Genomic DNA, 15,646 nt, shown 5'->3' with positions numbered 1-15,646 from the left:
AGTGTTTAAATGAATACAGTTTCCGTGTAATTATTCTGGGGCTAAGCTAGCCATGAGGGAGCCGGGCGGGACAAAAAGCTGCCTGCTCGCCTCATCACTACAAACCTCCACCACCGAGCCACACCCCAGCCCCTTAGTGGGGGATTCTAGGCAGGGGCTCTACACCAAGCTCCTTACCAGCTCTGCCACTAAGTCAGGACCTCAGTCCATCACTGGGAGATTCTGGGCAAGAGCTCTACAAGCCACACCCCCAGGGCTTTTTTTACTTTTGTTTTGAGAAAGTGAGAATGGCTCAGAGTAGAACACTTGGCTGGTATGAACACATCATTGGGTACCAGGTGAGGGACAAAAAGAATACGGCCCCAGGGCTGGCAAGGTGACTCAGAGGGTGAAAGTGCTCACCCTGAAAGCCTGACAAACTGAGTCAACCCTCAGGACCCACCATAGAAGGGGGAGAACCAGTTCCTAAAAACAGCCCCTCAGACTGCCACGTGTACCATGGCATGTACGTGATGATACCCTGCCCCCACATGCACAATAACAGATAAAGTCAGCAGAAAAAAAGAATATGGCCCCAGTTATGACACAGCCAGAGAATACGAGATGTATACGGCACACAAATTCAGCCAGACGTGACTGTGGAGATGGACCACGGCTCACACCCAAGCCAGCGCACTAAAAAATGTACACTGTGTGGGCTGGCAAGATGGCCCAGTGGGTAAAGGTGCTTGCTGCCAAGCCTGATGAGCTGAGCTTGGTCCATGGGGCCTGTAGGGTGAAAGGCGAGAGAGAGCTGACTCCTAAAGCTTGTCTCCTGAAGGCTACACAGGCACTGTAGCTCTCTTACCTCTAAGAAAGTGGTGGTGGCCACGCCTATAATCCCAGCACCTGGGAGGCAAAGGCAGGCTGAACTCTGAGTTCTAGGCCAGCCTGGTCTACAGAATGAGTTCCAGGACAGCCAGGGCTACACAGAGAGAACCTGTCTCGGAAAAACAGAGTGTGTACTGCTTTTACAGGGGTCCAGTTTGGTCTCCCACATCTAGTGACTCAGAGACTGCTTGTAACCCCAGCTCTAGCCAGGAAATCTGCCTTCTTCTGGCCTCCTTGGGCACCTGCAGTGATATGTACATGGATGCGTGCATGCATGTGCACGTACACACACCCACACACACTTCAAAACTAAACATAAAACTTAAAAATAGAGGCAGAGGCAGGCGGATCTCTGTGAGTTCGAGGCCAGCCTGGTCTACAAGAGCTAGTTCCAGGACAGGCTCCAAAACCACAGAGAAACCCTGTCTCAAAAAACCAAAAAAAAAAAAATGAGTAAGTAAATAAATGCAATAATGAAAAAGACAGAAAGATCCATGGTGGGCTTGTCTGGAAGGTGCCCAGCCAGAAACTGAAGCACCCTGTAGCAAGGTCATTCTGTGTGCACATTCCCAGGTGACATCTCCCAGGTGCTCCCAGCAGCTCATCCACGGCTCATTCACAGCTCTGTCCCTTGCCACCTGGACTCCTCTTTGGAACACGAGCCATGCCTGAGATCCGTGCTAATGAACCCATCCCCAGGCCTTGTATGGTCTTTAGACCAGCGGTGATCAATCTGGGGCTCGCAACCCCTGGGGTCCAATGACCCTTCAGCCTGCATCACTAAGACTATGAGAAGATACAGATACTCTCATTACAATTCGTAACAGTAGCAACATTACAGTTACGAAGTAGCAATGAAAATAGTTTTATGGTTGGGGGTGGGTACGACAACATGGGGAACTGTATTAAAGGGTCACGGCATGGGGAAGGCCGAGAACCACTGTTCTAGACACGTCTGGGTTCCCCTCGTCCTCTTTGGAAAACGCTGCCACCTGATAGATCCGCCTTTCCCCGAGGCTGTCGCTGAAGTGGTGAAAGCCCTCTGCTAAGAGCTCAGGGCCACCACACTGAAAAGATAAAGGAGAAACATCTAGTGTCTTGATGTCGACAGGAGGCAGACAGAAGATGCGAATGAACAGAAGCCCAGGACCTCGTGTAAGTGTGGGTTAATGAGGGGCTCCACTTCCTGGCTACCAGCTACTGCAGTACCGGGAAGCTGCAGACAGGTAGATGACTCATAGGTCACCAGCTCTGTTCCCGGACAGCCGTCTTTGAGAATTGCCTTTGGGGAGGCTGGGTTTGAGACAGAACGTCGAGCAGGTGTGGACAGACAAAAGGCAAGTCCCTGCACACAGCTGCCTGCTCCCTGAAGAACTGTCTTTTTTTTTTAATCTTTTGCACATTGAAAAATAACATAAACACAGCTGTGTGTGGTGGTACACACACCTTTAATTCCAGTACGTCAGAGTCAGCTGAAGAAGGACCTATGTTCAAGGGGACACAGCGTGTCTGAGGGTAGCCTGGGCTAACAGAGAATTCAAGGGCGGGGCTAGGAAGGTAGCTCATTGAGTCAAGTGCTTGTCTTGCAGGCATGAGGACTCAAATTCAGCCCTCTAGTCCATGTCACAGAGGGCCAAGAGTGGTGGCACACGCTTGTAATCCCAGCGCTGGGGAGGCGGAGACCGGCAGAGGGGCTCTCACAAGGGCTCACTGGCCTAGTCAGAGACCCTGTCTCCAAAAGCAAGGTGGGGAGGGGCAGGCAAAGTGGCTCAGTAGGCAAAGGTGCTTGCTGCCAAGCCTGATGATGCAAGGGTCAGTCCCTGGGACCTATCTGGCAAAAGAAGAGAACCAACTCCCATAAGATTTCCTCTGCCTCTTCATGCTTGCCATGACATATGGTACACACACACACACACACACACACACACACACACACACACACACACACACACACACGATGTAATCAACAAGGCAGACGGTGCCTGAGGAAGAACACCCAAGGCTGTCCAACTTTTATAAGCACCATGCCCATATACACAGGAGCAAGTGCATACATGGACAAAGAAGAGATGGGGCTGGAGAGATGGCTCAGTGGTTAAGAGCTTAAAATGCTCTTTCAGAGGACCTGAATCCAGTTCCCAGCGGCCACTTTGGTTGTCTCACAACTGCCTGCAACTGCAGCTCTGGGCGATCCAGTACCCTCTTCTGGACAATTTAGGCAACTGTACTTGCACACGTGCATGTACACACACACACACACACACACACATACACACACACACATAAGATAAAAGGTAAAAGGAGCTCTAGAACAGTCTGCATCTCAAAACAAAGAAAGAAATACAGAATGGTACAGAAGACTTCGTGGAACACTAAACTCCGGCCACCACAGGCCGCTGGCTGGAGTTCCCACTCCCTCACCTGCCCCACAGGGCGGCTATCCCTCAGCTGTGATCACTTCCTGAATTCCTGCGGGCTGACCGCCTGAGCAGTGGATTTTGTTTTGCCTGGAACCCCAGTCATTAGGAGGCAGAGGAAGGATTACAAGTTTGAGGCAACGCCTGTCTCAAAACAATAAAATAATAAAAATATATTAACTTGTGTCTGACTTTTTTTTTTTTTTAACTAATGTGGCAACCCTGCTGTGTTGCTCTCGCTGGCCTGTGACTCCTGGTCTCACGCTACCCTGTCTTAGCCTCCCTGACAATGGCATGTTCAGTGTCTCTCTGCCCCCTCTCCTCAGGACAATGTCCCTGTTGGCCTTGAGCACAGGGGTCTGAACAGTCACCTTCCTGCCTCCACTCTCCACTTCCGTCCGGAGTGGCTGGAACTCACGTGCACACCACGTGGATAAAACGCTCTGACCAAACGACCTGAGGGAAGAAGGCTCACTGTGGCCCTCAGCGCCATCGGGGAGGGATGGCACAGTGGAGAGAGAACTTAAACCCCGCTCGAGGGCAGAGGGCAGCGAGCTAACACACGAACGCTGGCGCTCAGTTCACCGTCTCCATTTTACACTGCCAGACTCCCCCACCGAGGGAACGGTTCTGCCCATAGTTACCACAGGCCTTCCCACATCCACTGATGCGATTAAATCCTTCTCAGAGGCTGCCCATAATCTGGATACTCTCTCTCCTCTCTCACAGGCACACCCGGAGGCCCTCTCCTAGGTGCGTCTAGAGGCTGTCAATTTGACAGTTAACGCCATGGTCTCTAGATGAACTTATATCCTAGGAGGGTGCATGTGTGCCTTCTTTTTTTTCCTGGAAGGAATTTAAGACATCCAAGTATGTCAGTTGGAAAATATTGGGAAAATCTAATCTGTGTATCTTTTTTTTTTTTTGGTTACTAGCCACAGACAAGACTTTAAAGGAGATTTTAAAAGGGGTTAGGAGTGGTGGCAGGGAGATGGCTCAGTGGAAGGCGATTGCTGGCACACCTAATGACCTGAGTTAGATCCTGAAACCTATGCTAGGAGGTAGGAACACACACATGTACATATTCAAATGTGTAAATTAATTATTTTGGAAAAAGTAAAGACAGGTATGGTGTTGATCATGTTAATATCCACCCCCCTCATCAACCTGGGCAGCGTAAGGTGTCAGACATCTGTGATCAGACCTGTGCCATGCTCGAAGCTTTCCTGTGCACTCTCAGGAAAATCACTTAACCTGAGTCTCAGTGTCTGTACATCACCATGGATGATGCGATGCAACTTTAGTGGGGGTGGGGGCGCAAAAGAGGGTCTACGTAAAAGCGGCCTGGGATGCAATGAGCCGTCGTTGGCTCACAGGCGGTGCTGGCAACCTGAACGGAGCACACTGGCTTCCTGAAGTGTCTCACCATCGCATTAACTGTGGTAGCGGTTGTGAGTTCATCCAAAAACTACAGGCTTCTTAACCGCGCAGCCTCTGTCTCCCGCCTCCCGGCACCAGTATCAGACTGTACTGCCCAGGGCTCGGAACAGGGTTCCTCCCTGCCTCCCGGGCGGGAAAACAGGAAGCAGCCTCCACCCTGTCGGGAGGTGGGACTGACAAATTCCCTTTGCTAGGTGGGCAACAGTCCAGGCCGCCAGAGCTTCTGGAAGCAGCGGCAGACGGACTGGCCATGGGCCCACTTCACCGGGCTGGCTTTGCCACACCCGCATCTCCTCCACACTGCACCTAAGGGAGTAGAATATGCAAGCCAATGACCCAGGTACACAATGCAGCCCTGATCACTCATTGCCTTGAAGATGGGCCAAGTAAGGAACCTTTGGGGGTGTCTAAAAGGACCAGGGAATCTGCAAAATTTATTCCCATTGTTTCCTAAAGTGCTATCCCAAGGTTCTGAGAGCCCCATGCCTCTAATCGCTGGTCCCTATTCTCCAGACAGAGAAGCATCCAACAGAGCAATTTAAAGATTGCTAGAAATATATCAGTGTGAAGGGCCAGCAAGACGACTCATAACGTACCTGACAACCCGAGTTCAGTCCTCAGGACCCCTGTGGTGGGAGGAAAGAACTGGTTCCCATAAGCTGTCTGTCCTCTGACCTCCATACAAACACACACACACACACACACTTACACACTCACACACTATATGAATAAGATCAGCACCATATATATATGCCTGTATCTCTTGAGTCCAAAACTCAAGTCTCCTGAGCAGCTGGGATTGTAAGTTTACGCTATGACACCGGATCTAACGGTGAATCTTTTTTTAAGATTTTGAATTTTAATATGTGTATGTTTGTGCGCATCTCTGTGTGCGAGACATGAGACTTTTAGTATACGTATGTTCATGCATCTCTGTGTGTGAGATGCAAGTACAATGTCCGAGGACATCGGGAGAGGTCATTAGAGCCCTGGAGCTGGAGTCACAGGAGGCTGTGTGCGCTAGTGACCAAACTGCGGTCCTGCGTAAGAGCATCAAGTGTAATCCTGTCACCTTGGTATTTATAACCATCTAGGCAAAGTGGCTCAGTCAGTAGAGCTTGAGGTTTTAGAACAAGCCAGGACATGCCTGTGGGAGTGCTTATGTGAGTGGGTTTTATGTATGTATGTATGTATTTATTTATTTATCTAATCTTATTTTATGTGCATGAAGGTATCAGATTCCCCTGGAACTGGAGTTACAGACAGCTGTGAGCTGCCATGTGGGTGCTGGGAATTACACCCTTGTCCTCTAGAAAAGCAACCAGTGCTCCTAACCACTGAGCCATCCCTCCAGCCCCTCTATGCTTCCAGAGAGTTTATCTGGACAGAAGAGAGAGACCCAGCCTGAATGTGGGCAACACTATTCCCTAGGCTGGGGTCCCGGACTGAATGAAAAATGAGAAAGTGAGCTGAGCACCGGCGTTCACGTCTCTCTGCTTCCTGACGGTGGGTACCGTGTGACCAGCCGCCCCATGCCTCTGCTGCCGCGACTTCCCACCATGATAAACTCTACCTCTGAACTGTGAGCCAAAACAAGCTCTTCCTCCCTTCAGTTGCTTTGGTCAAGTATTTGATTGCAGTAGTGAGAACATCATACTTGGTTTTGTTTTAGCATTTTTGTTTTTAGGTAGGGTCTCAAAATGTTGCCTATGTTGGCCCTCAACTCCTGGCTTCATTCAATCCTCCCACTTCAACTTCCTAAGTATCTGGGAGTACAGATACAGACCACCACTTCTAGCTTCTCTGGCTCTTTGTTTACATCTGGCCAACGGGCACCCAGCACCAAGGGTCGCCCGATGGACAATGAGACTCACAACCACATCCAAGAGGGAGCTATGGACACAGGAAGTCAGGATGTGGACTTGTATAAATGTGATAACTCACTACAGCATCCCAGATTCCCCGGTATACATGACCCGTGTACAACCAGACCACAAGAGAAGCCTGGTACGTGTTTGAGTTACACAAGGCCAAATACCCTGGTGGTATCATACCACACAGAATCTGGGATGACCTTGAAACTTTTAGTTTGTTTTTTGAGACCCAGTCTCACTATGTAGCCTCGGCTGGCCTGGAACTCCATATGTAGACCAGGCTGATGTCAGCTTCATAGAGATCCACCTGCCTTTGCCTCCTCAGTGATGGGATTAAAGGCGTGCATCACCACACCTGCCTTTTTAAATGTTTTATTTTATTTTTTATAATTTATTTATTTGTATTTTTTTTTTGCAGTGCTGTTTTGCCCACATGTATATCTGTATGAGGGTGTTGGATCCCCTGGAACTGGAGTTACAGACAGTTGTGAACTGCCAAACTGTGGGTGCTGGGAATTGAACCCTGGTCCTCTGGAAGAGCAGCCAGTCCCTGGCTTTTTTTTTCTTTTAAAGATTCATTTCTGAGCATATATATGTGCACCACCACGTGTGCGCAGGTGCCTTCAGAAGCCAGAGAGTGTGTTGGATTCCCTGAAACTGGGATTACAGGTGCCTGCAGCACAGAACGCGACAGCTGGGATGTGCACCTGGGCCCTCTTCGGTAGCTTCATGCACACTTCACCAACACTTCACCACTGAGCCATCCAGCCTGCTTTACTAATTTTGATTATGTGTGTGCATGTGTGTGCATGTGTGTGAAGGTGCCCATGGAAGACCTCAGAGGTTGTCCAGTCCTCTGGAGCTGGAGTTTGATGGGGGTGCCAGGAACTGAACTCGGAGCCTCTGCCAGAGCGGCATGCACTCTTAGCCACTCTCCAGCCCCCCCCCCCCGCCTTGAGCTCCTGATCCTTCTGCCTTCACTTCCCGAGTGCTAGGATTAAGACACACACTTACAAGCCTGGTTTATGCGACGCAGGGGATGGAATCCAGGGCTTTGCGCTAGGCAAGCAGTCTACCAACTAAGTTAAAGTCTCAGCCCCTAGCAAAGGTTCCTGAGAAAAATGATCAGTAAAGAAAGAAAAGGGAGAGAGGAGGGGAAGGGAGAAAAAGAAAGAAATGTAAAGGTATGGAGGGTGGGCACTCGAGGAACTGAAACATAACAGAGTAAAGACAACAGGACACACTTGGTGTAGGCAAGAGGGAGGAAAGAGGTTGGGCCAGGGGCACGAGGGACCAATGGCCGGGCCACAGGGCATGGAGAAGGGTATCGATGACTCGAGGGAGACGGTCCCGCAGAACAGGAAGTCAGGAAGGAGATGTAGGGAGGTGATATCGTGGTGAGGACAGAAACTGTCAGGTGGAGGTGAGAGATTCCAGAGAGGAAGTGCACAGTTATAAAAGAGAAGTGGGGTGAGGACAGCATCCCCCAAAGATTAGGGGGAGGAAGACAGCAAGCAGGCTGGGACAAGGACGGTTAACAGAGAGGGTCTACCATCACCTAGGAGACAAATCTGAGCACACCTACAAGGGAGTGTCTAGGTGGGAGTGGGCAGATCCACCCTAAATATGGGCATTACCATCCTATGGACTGGGGTCCTGAATAAAAAAGAAAAATCGAACTGAGTGCCAGCATCCATCTCCTGCTGCTTCCTGACTGTGGATGCCGCACGACCAGCTGCCTCCTGCTCCTGCTGTGCGCCTTCCTTGCCACGATGGACCACGTTCCTCCTGAGACCGTGAGCCACGCCCCAGCCCCTCACTGGGTTATTCTGAGCAAGCACTCTATGACTGAGCTACACCTTCAGCTTTCCTGCCTTTGGTTTTAACACCCTTGAAGGTCTGCCGCTTTGGTCCTCTGACCACAACAGAGCCCTGCCTCCCAGCTGACTCAGAGCTCCTCCGGGGCCCATCTAGATCTTACTTGTCTCTGTGTCCACGTCATGGTATGTGCTCTCCAAAGTAATGGTAAAAGAATAAACAACCCACAGAGAAAAGCCTGCTTGGGATCAGTAAATACAGGCAGGGGCCAAACAGGGTGGGTATGCTTTAATCCCTCCAGTGGCTGAGGCTGGAGGATCACGTATTCAGAGAGATCTATATAGGACGACCCTGTCTCATGAACTAGACCTGGGGGGCACCTGCTGATGAACTTGACAACCTGAGTTCGAACCCCAGGACCCACGGTGGGAGACCAGAAAGAATTCCTGCAAGCTGTCCTCTGACCTCCACGGGCAACGTCCCCCACACCTATACATACACAGACACACAGAATGAATAAATAAAGGCAAATAAAAATGCAGGTAAAGCTATTTCCTTCACTTGGTTGGTAACCCCCGACTCCTTCCAGAAACATCCACGTGGAGGGCATTGCGGTGTGCTGGGCCTGACCCAGGGAGCCTGAAATCCGGGCTCAGTCTTTCATTCACACATCAGCACTGGCTGAGCAAAACAAACTAACATGCTCTCTGAAGGCTGACGTCATTCATTATCACTCATTTATAAACTGTAAAGCGCTCCCCAAACTAGGTATCATCACTGCAGTTCGGCCCCCTTCTCAGTGCCACAGACCAAACCACATCCCTGCACTTGTAGCTTTCTAGGGAGCTGAGTCCTCCTCAGTTCCACGGTAGCTTTTGGGAAGGGAAGAACTGCTTTTCCGATCCTACGTAGAATAATTTCTTCTAAAAAGCACAGGTCTGGGGAGACAGTTCAGTGGGTAAGAACACTTCCTGCACAAGTAGAAGGACCTGAGTTCAAATCCCAAAGGTCCCATGTTTAAAACAACGTTGGGTATGGCCACATCCACTGTAAGCCTGGTGCTGGAGGTGGTTGACAGACAGGAGGCTAGAGCTTGCAGCATGGCTCTGGGGTCTGTGAGAGACTGCCTGATGTCCTCCTCCTCATGTGCACGCGCGGAGAGCGCGAGAGGATGGATGCCCGTGTGCATACACAAATAAATCATTTTAATTAAAAATTTTTAATTACATATTTCATGATAATTATACATAGTTTGCATTCTCGTTCACAAAAGTAACACTAAAGCCAAGTGGACCAGAGCACACCTAGAGGCTAGCACAGGAGGTGGAGGCAGGAGGATCAGGAGTCTAAGGTCATCCTTGGGCACAAGCGAGGCTGTCCCGGGCTATATAAGACCCTACCTCAAAAAAAAAAAAAGGAAGGAAGGAAGGAAGGAAGGAAGGAAGGAAGGAAGGAAGGAAGGAAGGAAAAACAATACTAGAGTATCAGGGTGTGAAGACCATTAACCCAGTTACTTGGGAGGCTGAGGTAGAAAAACTACAAACTCGAGGCCAGCCTGGCTGTACAACAAGTGTGTGTGTGTGTGTGTGTGTGTGTGTGTGCCGTGCTACACATGTGGAGGCCGTAAAAATGACCTCAGGTGCCAGTCCATTTCCAGCGTACTCGAGACACAATTTCTCGCTGTGTGTCACGACATACTCCAAGCTACTTGGCCTGTGAGTGTCCAGGGAGTCTCCTGTCCCCACCCCCATATTGCTGTAGAGTCACTGAGGCTACAGATGTGTGTTAGCATGCCCAGCTTTACATGGGTTCTGGGGATCCGAACTCGGGTCCTCACACTTGTGTAGATACCACGGAGCCATCTTCCCAGGCTTCCTCGCTCTTGCACACTGAGTCCTAGTAAATACAGAATTGACTCAGTAACTAAAAGTTACGTTAAAATTTAAAAGGTCAAAAAATAAACTACTATTCTTGTCCCTAACATCTGACCAACACTTGTGCTGAGCTGAATGGACAGTTGGTGACAACGGGGTACAGCACTGGCTGGGCCACTAGAAAGGACAGTGGCCGTGTGGCATTTTGAAACAGTGCTGACGGTTACGGAGGACAGACTTCTGGGAAGTGGCTGCTCCTGGGACAGTGCCCCATAATTTACAAAATACCTTCACGCTTGTTATTTAATGCATCCCACACCATAAACCTGCAAGGTTAAAGCTTATGTTTATTTTGTGTATGTGCATTGTATACTTATGTGCGCTGATGCATGTTCCTGTATGCGCACACATGTAGAGGTCAAAGGTCTATATTGGGTATTTTCGTCTTTTGCCTGCTACCTTTTTTTTTTTTTTGAGACAGTTCGCTGAACTTGAATCTCACTGATTTTGGCTAAAACGGGCACTGCCCTGTTTTGCTTTGTTTGGATGTGGGTTCTGAGGATTTGAACTCAGGTCCTCATGCTTGGACACCAAGCATCATACTCACTGAGCCCTCTCCCCAGCCCTGCATTATCTTTATTTTCCAGGTAGGGAATTACTTGCCTGAGGGCACACAGTTCCATATATCAAATCACCCTATGCTTGACCACAAAACTGAACCGTCTCCTAGGGGCAGGGATGTGGCCCAGTTGGTAGAAAGGGCTTGCCTAGCATGCCTGAAGCTCTAGGTTCCAGCCATGGTGGGGTAGTCCTGCAACCCCAGCACTCGGAGGTGGAGGCAGGAAGATCAGGAATTCTTCATCGCTAGTCTGAGATCAGCTGAACTACAAGAGACCCTGTCTCAAAACAAAAAGAAATGAACAGAACTCAGATGTCTTCCGGATCTGCCCAGGACTGAGAGAGTGCGCAAGGCAGTGGTTAAAGGTTGGGACCACTTCCACCTGTGGTACCCAGCAAGCTATTTAACCTCAGCAGGCTTCAATTTCCTCTGAGCAAATGGGGCTGCTAACCACGCCAGCAGCCCTTGTGAAGATTAAAGATAGCAAATAAAGTACTGTATTTAGAGGCCCTCCAAACATAATAATTAGCTACAATTATTATTATAATACCTTTGCCGATTCTCTTGGTCTTTGGTTTCTTAAGATACCAATCAATGTTTTTGGTTTTGCGTTATTGAAATTCTTTTTGAGATAGGGTCTCACTATATATAGCCACAGTTAGCTTGGAAGCTGCTATTTAGACCACACCGGTTCAGCCTTGCAAGGATCCTCTTGCTTCTGCCTCCTGAGTGTCTCGCCCTGTCTGCCAGCTCAGAAGAGTTTCAACAACTGAGTTGGATTGTGGGAGCTCACTTCTGTAACCCCAGCTCTAGGGAAACAAAGGCAGGGAGGCTGGCGAAAGTTCAAGGCCAGCCTGGTCTACCTAGCGCACAGTGAGTTCTAGGCCAGCCAGAGCTACATAGTAAGATCCTGATTCAAAAAAAGGGAAAAAAAAAGAAAAAAAAAGTTTCAACAATTCTTGCTGTAGTCTGCCTCAACACATACACGCTTGTGTGACCTGCCATGGGCACACACAAACACACATAAAATCTAGCTAACTACAAGTGTTCTACAGAGGGCAAAATGAGACACTGGCCCTACCACTCCCCAGGTTGGGTGTTCCCTGGAGAGCTAGGGAAAATGTTAGTCGTGGCTGGAAACATTCAAAGGCCCACGTTTCTATCACGTTAAGTTCAAACTTTTTAAAGAATTCGAATGAATATTTGGTGTGTGTGTGTGTGTGTGCGCAGGGGATGTTCATGGTACACCACGAGTGTGGAAGTCAGGTTGGTTCTCTTCCTGGGATGAAACTCAGGTGGCTAGACTAGCCGGCAGGAGCCTTTACCCCCCAAGCCAGCTCCCCAAGTCCTAAGCTCAAACCCTACATCTACTTATTGCTCCAGTTTTGAGTTATCTGAGGTTCTCAAAGGAATGGATGGTATAAAATAGCTCCAGTTTCTTTTCTTCTTTCATTAAAAAAAAGGAGGTGGGGGAGAAAACTTTTTTTTTTTGCAGGAACACCCAAGGCTAAAAGCAAATTTTCTTTTTCTTTCCTTTTCCTTTTTTTAAAAAAGGGGTCAGTCCAGAAGATCTGAGGGGAAAACTCCAAACCCCGTTGAACCCCGAGAGGCAAGTGAATGGCCGCTTCTCTTTCCCCTCAACTACCCTCCTTTCCTTCCCTCAGACACACGGAGTGGATCCAAGGGTCTCAGAAACAAGAGGTGGATTGAAGTCCCCTGGGCTCAACTGGCTTTCTTTCTTGCACAATCCATTTATAGCACACACAGGCCCTCCCTATCTCTTCGATCTTTCCTACTCGCAGAACACGACAGGGGACCAGCCTTTGGCAGAAGTCAACTGGACCTTTAAAGTAGAACTCCGAGAACCAGAGAAGAACAAGGGAATCTGTCTACCCGCACAACTTGGGCAGCGGGATCCTAAGGGTTGTATTCTCAGAAATGGATTTTACATACAGATGAACCGGCTACACCTCGCGCCTCCCAGCTTGATTCAGTCCAATCGATACAGCAAGCATAAAAGCTCGAGGTAAAAGCGTCTAGTGGTTTTGTTGATAACCACGGTGGAATTTTGGCCATCTGCCCTGGTCAAACCAGACAAATAAGGCGGTCTGCTTATTAGCAGTCAGGCATATTTTGGAGGGTGAAAACAAAACCTCAAATCAGGATTCTGGGTCTCACTGGACAGCTTATCCCCGACACGCCAGGGTCTGACAGTTCAAGCGCCTCAATTCCTGTCCCGGACTGCACGCCGCCCCATTCCTCCAGTCCCCCGGGTCATTTTCCAAGTTGAGCCACACTCCGCATTTCCTACATTCCTTCTCATCAGACCCCTTCGGCCCGGCCTCTGAGGCCAACAGCTGGGGCTGCTCAGAGCCAAGTTTGAGGCACCGTTGAACGGGATGCTGAGGAGTGGAGGGAGAAGTCCATAGGAACATAAAGCGACCAAGAGTACCTTTCACACCCCCAGACCGGCGTCCCCACAGTTGCAAATCCCAAGTGTCTGCCAAGTCCCTTACCCAGGGGCACTCCTTCCATCAGCCCCCTTTCCACGCGTCTCCCTTTGGCCTCCCTTGTGACCCCTAATGACGCTCACCGGGTCCCGCCCGCTCAGCCTCAGGGATCTGCAGATCCGCGGAGTGCACCCTGGTCCCCAGGCCAGTAGGGATGCCCCAGGTCCCTGACCTCCCTGGGACCCGCCTAGTTCTGCACCCCAAGAAGATTCTGACTGCGGCCACCTTACCTAATCCCCTCCCGGGCCTGCAAGACCCTCACTCCCTTCTAAGCTTCTCCAGCACTCTGCACCACTCCGGGTGCCCCAGGTATGCCCCAGGGTTCTCGAGCCTCACCTGAGTCCGCTCGAAGCTCTCGCGCTCTGCAGCCTCCATCCCAGCACCAATCCCACGCCGGCTCAATACTTTGGGCAGCGGGTTGGGTACCTGCTTCATGGAGCTGGCCATTCGGTCCATGTTCCCAGAGCGAACAGAGTCAGGGGCCCTCGGCAGCCCCGGGATCCCCGCGGCGCCTCCCGCCCCGCCCTACCCGCGGGGATCCGGCGCTAACGGGGACAGCTTTCATTTTTCATTGGTCGATAGAGCTGTCCATCTCCCTCAGGACCCACCCCATCTCTCCAAGAGGCTTTCCCCCCACACGCCTCCTCCCACTTGGGAGGCGCTCCGCTCACTTCTCCCTTCTGGCCCGCCTCAGGGCGGTTAGCACGTTATGATTGGTTTAAAAGTTTGTCTATTATCATTAGTGGGCGGGACCTGGTGGGCGGCTGTCCCAACCTGCCCTCCAAGGCTCCGCCCCCTACCTGGTGCATCACCTCCCGGGTCCCTGAAAGCTGTAGATACACTGTGATTGGTCAGCAGAATTGTCTGTCATCGCAGCGGGGCTGGACCTGGCAAACTCGAATTTCCCTCACTAGTTCCACCCTACATCCGTCGCTCCACCTTCTCATCCCCTTCAGTACCACAAAAGCATCATGACTGGTTTGAAGGCTTGTCCGTCATCTTTATGGGGCGGGACCTGGCTGTCCCGGACCAGCCCTCGCAGACTCCACCCTACTTTGAAGCACCGCCTCCCGGGCCCTCGACAGCTGAGTGAATTTGAGCTGTAAGAGCAGAGGTCCGGCCGGCGCCACCTCGCGTTCCTCAAATGAGTTTCCGAGGCATGGACCGGCAGATCTATTGTGGGAAGCTTGGCTGCACAGCTCTCACCGGGCACGTGGGGAAACTCCACGTTAGTGTGGTCCTCCTTCCGGCACAACCAATGTCTGCGGGAGGAATGCAGACCCGGGTCTCCAAGTACTGGACTGTGACCTCTCCAGAGCTTTCCAGACTTCATCCCCACTTTACCTGTTGGTAGAAAGCCCCACAGATCTACCCCTCTCATCCTGCGCTGATTTCAGCCAAGGGCACCCACGTGTGCTCCTCAGCGAAAAAAACAAAAACAAAAGTTGCACGTTCTCCACTAACAAAACGAATGTCACCTTTAAGCATTAAACAGTTTGGTGATGCTATCCATCTATCTCCACACTAGAACGGGTCTCACTCGTACTGACTGAGCAATGCTTTAATTAACTAAAGACAGCATCATACTCATTATGTAACCGAGTCCCTTGAATCCCTGCTCCTCTTGCCTCTTCTTCCCAAGAGTTAGGATTCTAGGCATGGGCCACTATGCTTGCCTTTTGTTTAATGCATGCATTTGGATGTACCCGTGTGCATGTGTGTGGGTGTGCCCATGCTGCACCTGTGGAGGTCAGAGAGCAAATAGGAATCTGTTCTAGCGCGCGGGACCCAGGGATCTGACTAGGGTGGTCAGGCTTAGTAGCAATCTACCCACGGAACTATCTCACCAGTGGGATTCTTTTTTTCTTTCTTTATTTTTGTTTTTGTTTTGTTTTTCGAGACAGGGTTTCACTGTAGTTTTAGAACCTGTCCTGGAACTAGCTCTTGTAAACCAGGCTGGCCTCGAGCTCACAGAGATCCGCCTGCCTCTGCCTCCTGAGTGCTGGGATTAAAGGCGCGTGCCACTACCTTCCAGCAACAGTGGGATTCTTAAACAAACAAACAAAAACAGAGTTTCACTAAGAAGTCTAGGCTAGCCCTGAACTCCCAGCGATCCTGACTCAGCCTATTAAATGCTAAGATTACGGGCATACACACCTGTATGCCCATGACCCACAGAACCCCAGCCTCCCACAGTGAAAAGAAGTCTGCTTGCAGGTATGTG

General features: G+C 50.3%; 1 protein-coding gene across 2 annotated transcripts in view; it reads right to left on the bottom strand.

Annotated features, from left to right (window-relative positions):
• Positions 1-13,951, bottom strand: part of Hip1 (huntingtin interacting protein 1) — a 126,996-nt gene extending 113,045 nt beyond the window's left edge. For both annotated transcript variants that reach the window (XM_075976845.1, XM_075976856.1), the window contains exon 1: positions 13,759-13,951. In XM_075976845.1, coding sequence (XP_075832960.1) covers positions 13,759-13,878 — 120 coding nt within the window. In that variant the 5' untranslated portion in view covers positions 13,879-13,951. The remainder of the gene's footprint in view (positions 1-13,758) is intronic.
• Between the last annotated feature and the right edge of the window lie 1,695 nt (positions 13,952-15,646).

This window comes from Microtus pennsylvanicus, chromosome 1 (genome assembly GCF_037038515.1).
Source record: "Microtus pennsylvanicus isolate mMicPen1 chromosome 1, mMicPen1.hap1, whole genome shotgun sequence".
NCBI lineage: Eukaryota > Metazoa > Chordata > Mammalia > Rodentia > Cricetidae > Microtus > Microtus pennsylvanicus.
Note: the sequence above shows the minus strand (reverse complement) of the source record. Positions and strands in the feature narration are given on the sequence as shown.